Source organism: Nicotiana tabacum, chromosome 12, assembly GCF_000715075.1.
Source record: "Nicotiana tabacum cultivar K326 chromosome 12, ASM71507v2, whole genome shotgun sequence".
Lineage (NCBI taxonomy): Eukaryota > Viridiplantae > Streptophyta > Magnoliopsida > Solanales > Solanaceae > Nicotiana > Nicotiana tabacum.
The window spans coordinates 90,970,112-90,981,084 of record NC_134091.1 but is presented as its reverse complement, the minus strand read 5'-3'; the positions used below and the strand labels follow the sequence as shown (position 1 = coordinate 90,981,084).

The following is a 10,973-nucleotide window of genomic DNA, read 5'->3' as shown; positions in this document are numbered from 1 at the left end:
CAGCTGTCGGAGCATTTAAAAGTGTCTTCGCTTGTTGGGAGAGCTTAACTTATAGAGTGCGTCTCTGCTTGTTTGGAGAGCTTTGCACTGAAAGAATGTCTTCGCTTGTTGGGAGAGCTTGATTTGTAGAGTGCGTCTCCGCTTGTTGGGAGAGCTTTGCACTAAAATGTAAAGTAATATTCGCTTGGGAGCGATTGACTTAAATCGTAATTGTGTCTGAAGCTGCATGAGCAAAATGTCAAAACATTCAAGATAATAGCAAAGGAAAAGAAAAGCATGCCCAAGAGATACTCTTGACTGTGAAGCTAAGTTGCGGCCATCGATTGGCAGAACATCGATGACGAGGTTTGCGACTGTCTATTTTGCCCCCGTTATGATGGAGTGGGAGTGCGGATTGTTCCGTTGGCGGAATAAATAGTTTGCTATATACAAGGCTTCGATTAGCGAAGCCGACGTTTGATTTGTACAGGGCACTTCGATCGATTGAGCTGAAGATTTGCTATACACAGGACTTCAATTGGTGAAGCTGACGACTCGTTTTGTACAAGGTGCTTCGATTGGTTGAGCATGTGGTTTTTCTATATACATGGCTTCAATTGGTGAAGCCTATCGGTTCATTTTGTACAAAGTGCTCCGATTGGTTGAGCGGGCGCTTTGCTATGTACAGTGTGCCTTTTCCGCATCAACGGTCTGACTCCGAGGTACCTGTAAAGAATTCAAGGATTAGCTTTAGTTGTATCAGAAAAATGTAAGTAAAGGAGAAAGGGTGATAGTCCTAGGAGAGTGGCACATCCGTCATTTGCCCCGGTGTGGTCCCAACATTTCCTTGCTTCCTATTGACCCTGCACTCAAAGAAAAATTCTTAGTAGGGGCGGGGGTTTGGTTTGTGTCGACCATAGTGTTGGTTTTGCCTCGACCCTTGATATGACTACTCCATGAAGTTCGGTAGGTGGAACAAATTACTGTATTTTAGAAAACATTTTGAAAATTTTGTTTTAAAGTAAGAGCTGTCATTCCGGATTATGACATGATATGAAAGGTTCTCCAAATGCGAGTGCCGCTTCTTGAAAACTCTATCCTGTTGATGACGATCCTTCATGATGCTTTAACAATGCGGCTGCTTGCTGTTGCGACTGCATCCTAATTTGAACTAATGCATTACAAAGTTTTTCCTAAGGTTATGACTGAACCCTTTTAGGTTGCCTAGGTTTCCAAAAAGAAATCAGGTCTGAACGTAGTTTGTGGATGATGATAAAAATATGATAAAGATGACCGAGCCAGACTCAGGTAGTCTACGTATCTAAATGGAATCAGGTCAAGACATAGTTCGATTACAATAGATGCAAAATGATGAGATTAAGAATGAAATGGCTGAGTCTAACTCAGACTGCATACGTATCCAAATGGAATCAGGCCAGAACGTAGTTCAATTACAAAAGACGACTGAATCCAATGAGGATTGCCCACGTATTCCTTCCTGAGGAAATCAAGTCGGCGTAGTTCCAGAGCAATATACAAAAATGATATTTGGATTTTCTATTACAAAATAAAGGAGGGAGAGAAACCTAACCCTACGTGGGTTTCCTATGTATCCATACGTGGGAAGTCAGGTTGAACGTAGTTCTATTACAGCAAAACCTAACTCTATTTGTCTTCAAACATAGTATCTCTTGACTGCGCCTGAGTTGATAGGCTTCATGTTGATTCTTCCATCCATTTCTGCCAAGATTAGAGCTCCGCCCGACAACACTCGGTGAACCACGTAAGGACTTTGCCAATTTCGTGCGAAATGTCCTTTGGCTTCTTCCTGCTGGGGGAAGATTTTCTATAGGACCAACTGCCCCGGTGTGAACTAGCGTGTCTTCACCCTTTTGTTAAATGCATTGGTCGTCCTGTTCTGATATAGCTGACCATGGCATATTGCATCCATTCTCTTCTCGTCGATGAGCATGACTTGCTCCTGTCTAACCCGTATCCACTCTACATCGTCCAACTTGGCATCTTGAATGACCCTTAAAGATTGTATCTCAACCTCTGCCGGTATCACAACTTCGGTGCCGTATACTAACATGAACGATATTGCCCCAATGGATGTTCTCATGGTGGTCCGATAACCCAGTAAGGTGCTAGATAGTTTCTCGTGCCATTTCCTATGATTGTCCACTACGCAGGATGCTCTTGATATTCTTATTGGCTGCCTCGACTGCCCCATTTATTTTTGGTCTGTCGGCTATGGAGTTGCGGTGGACGATTCTGAACTTCTCACAGATTTCTCTCATAAGGTCGCTATTGAGGTTAGCCACATTTTTAGTGATGATCGACTCCGGATTCCAAATCGGCAAACGATTTTGTTGCGGACAAAATCTGCCACTACATTCTTTGTGATGGCTTTGTATGTAGATGCTTCGACCCATTTAGTGACATAGTCGATGGCTACCAAGATGAAGTAGTGCCCATTTGACGCAGTAGGCTCTATAGGTCCTATCACGTCCATGCCTCAAGCGGCGAACGACCAGGGTGAACCCATCACATTCAACTCATTTGGCGGAACCCGAATGAAATCCCCGTAAATCTGGCACGGGTGACACTTCTGTACGTAGCAGATACTATCGCTTTCTATAGTCATCCAAAAGTATTTAGCTCTTAAGATCTTCTTGGGTAATGTGAACCCGTTCATGTGGGGTTCGCACGTTCTTTCATGTATTTCTTCCAATAACCTGGTCGCCTTGGCGGTATCTACACATCTCAATAAACCCAAGTCTGGGATCGTCCTGTACAGGACTTCCCCGTTAAGGAAAACATGATTTGCCAACCTCCTAATGGCTCACTTTTGACTATTAGTAGCATTTTCTGGGTATTCTCTGGTTGCAAGGAATCTCCTAACGTCGTGGTACCATGGTTTACCATCTGTCTCTTCATCTATATGGAAGCAATAGGCATGTTAATCCCTGGTCTCTACCTAGATAGGGTCGATATAGTTCTTGTCTGGATGCTGAATTATGGACGATAGAGTTACAAGGGTGTTGGCGAACGCGTTCTGAACCTTGGGAACGTGCTTGAACTCAATCTTCATGAACTTCTTGCATAGCTCTTTTACACAGAGCAGGTAAGGATCTTGACATTTTTGGTGGACCACTACCCTTGGACTTGGTGTATCAATATATCGGAATCCCCTATGACCAAAAGTTCTTTGACGTTCATGTCGACTGCCATTCTGATCCCAAGGATGCACACTTCGTATTCAGCCATATAATTGGTACAATGGAATCTTATCTTTGTCGAAGCTGGATAGTGTTGTCCGGATTCCGAAATTAGGACTGCCCCAATTCTGACTCCTTTGAAGTTTGCTTCTCCATCGAATAATGTTCTCCATCCAGGGTGGGTATGACTCTAAAATATCTTCTCCAGCAAATAATACCTCTTCGTTGGGAAAATACCTAGTGATCGGCTCGTAATCCCCCTCCACGGGATTCTCTGCGAGGTGGTCGGCTAAAGCTTGCCCTTTGATAGCCTTCCGAGTTATGTACGCAATGTCAAATTTATTGAGGAGAATTTGCCATTTAGCTAGCTTTCCGGTAGGCATCCGCTTCTGAAAGATGTACTTAAGTGGGTCGAGTCGAGATATCAGATACGTAGTGTATGCTGACATGTAATGCCTTAGTTTCTAGGCGATCCAAGTCAGAGCACAACAAGTGCGTTCTATTAAAGTGTATTTGGCTTCGCATGGCGTGAACTTCTTACTTAAATAGTATATGTCCTGCTCCTTTCTCCCAGTTTTGTCATGCTTTCCCAACACACATCCGAAGGCGTTATCCAAGACTGACAGATATAGTAACAATGGCTTCCCAGGCTCGAGGGAAACCAACACAGGTGGATTTGACAAATACTCCTTAATTCTGTCGAAGGCTTTCTGACACTATTCTATCCATTTTGTGGAAGTATCCTTTTTCAGCAACTTGAAAATGGGTTCACAGATTACCGTGGACTGGGCTATGAAACGACTGATGTAATTCAGTCTACCCAGGAAACTCATCACATCTTTCTTACTCTTGGGTGGTGGCAATTCCTGAATGGCCTTGATTTTTGATGGGTCCAGTTCTATCCCTTTTCTACTTAAGATGAAGCCCAACAATATTTTAGTAGGTACTCTGAACGCGCATTTTGTCGGGTTCAATTTCAAGTTATACCTCTGCAGGCGTTTGAAAAATTTCCTCAAATCGTCCAAGTGCTCTAAACTCTTTCGAGACTTGATGATGATGTCATCCACATATACTTTGATTTCCTTGTGAATCATGCCGTGAAAAAGGGCCGTCATGGCCCTCATGTAGGTGGCGCCAGCGTTCTTGAGACCGAACGACATGATTCTATAGCAGTAAGCTCCATAAGGTATGGTGAAGGCTGTATTTTCTGCATTTTCCTTATGCATCAAGATCTGGTGGTATCCAACGAAACAATCCACGAACGATTGCAGTTCATACTTTGCATAGTTGTCGATGAGGATGTGGATATCGGTAATCCACGCATATCCTGATCTTCTAGTATTTCTTGGGTACTGAGATGATATTTGCCAACCAGCTGGGATAATTGGTGACTCTTATCACATTTGCCTATATCTACTTGGTTACTTCCTCCTTTATCCTCAAATCAGGCTAGAATGTTCTTGGTTTTTACTTGATCGGCAGTCTGGCAGGATCGGTAGGCATTCGATGCGAGACAATGTTAGTACTTAATCCCATCATGTCATCATATGGCCCTGCGAACACATCGATGTATTGTCAGAGGAGCTCAACCATGTTTTCCCTCTGTTCAACTTCTAGGTGAATGGTGATTCTGGTTTCTTTCATGTCTTCTTCACTTTCAAGATTGACCACTTCCATTTCTTTGAGGTTGGGCTTTTTCTGACTCTCTAGTTGTTCGATCTCTTGTAGAAGATTGTCTGGCATCATACTCTCATCATATTCCTCGTAATCTGGGTCATTTCGCTCGACGGCTTTGTTACATTTCACAACCTCGGAACACGGATTTTTATCATTTTGATTACTAAAAAGAATAACTAAGTATAAATGAAGCAGTAAATAAAGTTGCAATATTTTAAGAAAATGATTCTTTTTATTTCATCAAAAGAGGAATGTCTTAAGCATTCAATAGAGGCAAATGACAAAAAGGTACAGACACGGTGCATGCCTTAATTGACCGTGCAATCCACCAATGCACCAATAACCAGAAACCGCACAAGTAGATAACCATGCGATCCAATCGTAGATGATGGGGCTCCCCCACTTAGCTTTAGCTATAATTATATAAACCCAGAACCCACAATGATTTCTCCTTCTCAATTACCATGATCTCACACCATCAACCCGCCAAATTTCTTGTAGTTTCTTATTAAACTTTTCATGAACATTCTGAATTATCAGCCACAATCGCATATTCGACCTTCCGTCGGGTAGTAAGTAGAATTCTTCTTAGAAAGTTCATCAAAATCATGCAACCGCTAACATGCTCACAGGAGATAACCCACCTGTGAAGATTCCATACCGACATCTTCCAATGACGCTGCACTGGGTACCACCACCGCGAACTCAGTAAACTCTCCTGAGCCAGTGCTCATCCACCAACTGTACAAGTCTGTTCATTCCCCATTGACATTAACTAAAAGTCCGACAATACATTCCAAACTCGAAGTCATGTTGCATCCCAACGATAATCAAGTTTTCACATCCCTCTTCATTTCCAGCAACTCCTTTATGCCATATTCGATCTTCCTCAGTGCAATAGCCACCATTTCATATAAGGTCTGTAGACCTATTCACTTTCCACCATGACCCCCAAATCACTCTAAACTTTCTCAAGGCATGTGGCTAACCTGTCACAGAATCCATATGCTACACTACCAATCCCACTTCGGTTAAACCATCTCCTTTAAGAAACTTCTCGACCTCTGCTCTTCATAGTTGACCTGCCAGTAATTTGACCATCGTGAGACACCTCCCGCCATGTCCTTCCTCATCCTTTGCTGCCCAAATGTTGCCTCAAATCAAAATCCTTCTCTATAGTGCCTGAACTAACAAATCGCTACCAACTCTAAGCCTCCTCGAAGATCATCTTTCTCGAGCCATCCGCTTTAGAAGCACCGGTTTGATTCTGAAATCGCTACACACCGCCATCTCTGGCAACCTCTTTTTAGACACTATTTCACCACACTCTGACCCGAAAGAAAATCAAAGAAGACCATAACACCGGCGAACCTCAATACATTCAAACAAGGATGACGATACCACATCATAAATGAAAATTCCACCACGCTCGAAAATATCAAGTCTCATTTCTCCATCAACCAAAACCTGAACATCCATAGTCTGATTGCCCTTCCCTTGCTGGAATTAGATGCCAAACCGCTAAACCATGAATTGAGAAGTCCTCCTTTCGGGTCATTCACTGCCGCGATCCATAAATAAGCACCCTACTATTACACCAACACTGTGCGATAACAACTCATGAACATTATAGCAACCCGTGCATAGCCTCAAAATAATAGGAAATACAGATACTGAGCTGAAATAACAGAACATCCTTATGCAAGGCGATGATAATAGCCCGCCCGAACACGCAGGGAAAAATATCGTGCACCACGTAAACAGAACCACCACAACTCCTCGATTCTCAATTGATAACAAGCGCTTCACGTCGCATAAGATTTAGTAGGAAGGAAATCGAAAGATGAGGAATCAAGAAGGGAATTGCTTTTACCAGCCCTATAGCCTCTCGAAGATAAGTACATATGTCTCCGTACTGATCCGCAAGACTCTACTTGACTTGTTCATGACTCGTGAGACCTAAGTGAACCTAATGCTCTGATACCAAGCTGTCACGACCTGAAATCCACTATAGGTCATGATGGCCCCTAACGCCTCCGTCAGGCAAGCCAACGGTGATTTATCAATTTAATTACCCATTTTATTATTTTCAAAATTATGGATTTTAATTTGGAAAGAGACTTACACTTCTAAATCCATGGGGACGTACAATATTTGTAGTTTATAAAAGAAATGAAAGGCGATAATAATATACGAAACCGTGAGTATCAACTAGTATAACCCCAAAACTCGGTGTCACAAGTGCATGAGCATTTTCTAAGGAGTACAATAATAATACAACATCTGTCCAGAATGTCAATAAGACAAGATAAAATAAATAATACAATGGAGACTCGATGGACTGTGATGTGTAGCCTAGAATGCAACTCACATGAAGTCCCCTCAACAGGTGCGCCTACGCACCAAGACGATCACCAAATGAACCTGTCAGATCCTACACATTTAGTGCAGAAGTGCAATATGAGTATGTAAATCAATGCGTACCCAGTAAGTATCTGGACTAACCCCGGAGAAGTAGTGACGAGGGGTCGACATCGACACTTACTAGAGGTCCAATAAAGCAATATAATAAATTATAAGCAGATATGAAACACATAACAATAATAGGGTAAATATGTAAGTTATGTAATCTTCCAAATATTTCTTTTAACGTATGAATTTCTCAATCTTGTATTCTATCTTAACAACTCAGAAAAATGTCAAGTGCCAATGTCAAATTAATAAGGAATACCATATAAAACGTCAGGCATCAGTGGAAAGATAATCTCGTGAGCGTTCGGACTACCAGCGATATAACGCACGATTATGTCGAGGTCATTCAGACCGATTCAGAATAATGTGTACACTGTCGAGGGTCGAGCGGCACGAACCATAGATTCATCTATTATACTACCGAGGCGTTCGGCCCGCTCCACAAGAAAGGAATGAAGTTATTGAATTACGAGGCACATGCTTACAATATAGTACATGGGCACAATAATAAATATACCCCTTTACATTTGTCAAATATCTTGGCAACAACTCAAGGTGATAAAGCTTGGCCTAATATATTTACATGTTTCTAAATCAATTTCAGTTAAAATTTTCAATTCATTAGACTAGCAAAATGAGTCCAAACAATTTAAATATTATATGATAAAGTCCCATGTCTACCCGAGCATAATCATGCTTTAGCTACGTATGGACTCTCGTCACCTCATGCGTACGTAGCACCCACAACTAGTTACATATAACAATAAATACCACATAAGGGGTAGTTTCCTCTTACAAGGTTAGACAGGAGACTTACTTTGCTCCGAAGTTCCATAACCGGCTCCAAACGCCTCTTTAACACCTCAATTCAAAGCCAAACGTCCTGAAACTTGTCAAACAATGAATAAATCAATCAAAATATACTCCACTATTTACAATTTAACAATTTATAATGATTCCCAACTCCGCTCGAAAAGTCAATATAGTTAACCCTCGGGCCCACGTGCCCGGATTCCGAATATTTTCAAAGATAAACTTTACCCATAACGTCACGAACTCAAATATATAATTTATTCCTAATTCCATTTCCAAAATCACGGTGAAAATCCAAAACTATCAATTCTAGGTCTTCATCTTAAAATCACAAAATCTTCCATAAATTTCCATATAAAAATCCGTATATAATCCAAGTATTTCACTAAAATTGTGTGGGAATTACTTACCTTGCAATGGTTGATGAAAATCTACACTTAAAGCTCTCCAAAAATCACCCAAACCAAGAGAGAATGAAAGAAAATAGGACATATCCCGTATAAAAATCCAATTCTACCCAGCGCTTCCTCGCACCCGCAAAATAGTAGCCGCTTCTGCGGCTTTACACCTGCGGAAAATCCATCGCAGGTGCAGCTCTAGTACAAACCAACAACCCTCGCTTCAGCACCCCCAGTAGCGCACCTGCGCTTCCGCTTCTGTGGGCCTAAAGTGCTTCTGCGCTCAAGCACCTACGCTTCCATGTCCGCTTCTGCGGCCCAGGCCTTCTTGGCCAACCTCCGCTTCTGCGCTCCAATGGTCACATCTGCGATCACGCAGGTGCGGGAATTCCTTTGCACCTGCGGCCTCTGCCCTGCTCACTTTCAGCCGCTTCTGCATTTCACTGCCTCGCTTCTGCGAGGTCATTTCTGTGATGAAGCTTCCGCAGAAGCGGTTGCACTAGCAACCAGAATTCTCCAGCTTTTCCTTAAGTCCAAAATCCGATTCGTTAACCATCCAGAATCCACCTGAGGCCCCCGGGACCTAAACCAAACTTACCAACTCATCCCAAAACACATTGCGAACTTAGTCGAGGCCTCAAATCATACTAAATAACATCGAAACTACAAATCGACGATCAAAATCCTTCTTTAAACTTTCAAACATCGATGAACGTGTCCGAACCATACCAAAACATTCCGGAATGACGCCAAACTTTGCGTACAAGGCATAAATCATAATACAAACCTATTCCAAGGCTTGGAATCCCAAATGGACATCGATAACACCATAGCCCACTTCAAACCAAACTTAGGAAATTCTTAAACCTTAAAAATGCCAACCTTCCATAATAAGCACCGAAATGCTCCTGGGTAATCTGATTCTCAACCCGAACGTACGCCAAAGTCCGAAATCATCATACGAACCTATTGAAACCTTAAAATCCCGATTCCGAGGTCGTTTACTCAAAAGTCAAACCTCAGTCAATTCTTCCAACTTAAATCTTCCAAAATAAAAACTTTCTTTCCAAATCAACTCCGAACTCCCCGAAGTTCAATTCCGACCTCCCGTACAAGTCATAAAACATGAAGTGAAGCTACTCAAGGCCTCAAACCACCGAACGACGTGCTAGAGCTCAAAATGACCGGTCGGGTCATTACATTCTCCCTCACTTAAATATACGTTCGTCCTCGAACGTGCTAAGAACTACTCTGGAGTTGCCTCAAAATCATTGTTCAACATCTTGTGCATCTGCCCGTGCCACCACAACCTAGTTGATCCCACTAACTCGAGCCAGACTGAAGGTCCTCTCTTTTATTTAGTCAAAAGCCTTAGAACCAAATTCCAACCTCCGAATTTCTCTACAAGACCTGATTCTAACATAAGAACATCGTATCAATCACTACACACTGTACCAAAACATGATCGTGCCCTTGTGCTGAAATCATATTATGCACCACATAAGTCGGTTGCCCATAATAACATCCTTCGACCACAATAGCTGAAATTTATCTGATGCCCGCAATACACCTCATAATGCATATAAGCCATGTTCCAACTCTCGCAATACTTCCACGACGAAAGAGATGCGTAGAAACTCATAACCACCTGCCGAATCAACTGATCATGGAGTGTCTCCTCCTGAAAAGGACCATTACCTCCTTCTGAACTGAATAACGATATTTGCTCTTTTATATACCTTATAGATCTGATTGTACTGATTTCAGGTCTAATAATCTTGTCTCCCACAGTACAAGCTGCTCAGGCATAAACCCTCTCACAAACTGCCCGGGATTTCATATGATGCCATGAATGCACCAACAAGCTACAACTTGAATATGACACATAAAAAAGAACGAACTCTGGAAAATAACTACCCAGCCCGTGTAACGAATAATACGGCCAAATAGATGCTATGAACCTACCTCAGGGATGAAAAACAAGGCACACAAAATAAGTGTAAGGAACTATGCTCAACATCTCACTGTTGCGGCGTGCAACCCTATCCAATATGACACTGTTGTTTCAGGGATGAAAAACAAGGCACACAAAATAAGTGTAAGGAACTATGCTCAACATCTCACTGTTGCGGCGTGCAACCCTATCCAATATGACACTGTTGTGGCGTGCAACCCGATCCACACAACATGCCCATGGCGGCGTGACACCCGATCCAAACAATATACCCGTGGCGGCGTGCCACCCGATCCGCACTTAACAATTAAGAAGAAAACACACGTCAAGCCGTAATGCTTATACTTACGAAATGCCCGAATATCGGCCACAAGCACACCAAGTGCATAATACAAATCTCGGGGAGACGGATAGCGCCATATGCTAAGAAACCCAAGCACAACTAAGGTGAGATAAATG

The 10,973-nt window shown here is 42.4% G+C and overlaps 1 protein-coding gene across 1 annotated transcript; it reads right to left on the bottom strand.

The window, feature by feature from the left end:
* Positions 1-1,852: 1,852 nt before the first annotated feature.
* Positions 1,853-2,212, bottom strand: LOC142167269 (uncharacterized). Its single transcript, XM_075227434.1, has one exon. It carries the CDS (start codon positions 2,210-2,212, stop codon positions 1,853-1,855), a length of 360 nt encoding a protein of 119 aa, XP_075083535.1.
* Positions 2,213-10,973: the final 8,761 nt, after the last annotated feature.

What these genes read in the sequence shown, in the direction of transcription:
- LOC142167269 (XM_075227434.1), bottom strand. Translation starts at nt 2,212, where the DNA reads ATGGGGCAGTCGAGGCAGCCAATAAGAATATCAAGAGCATCCTGCGTA.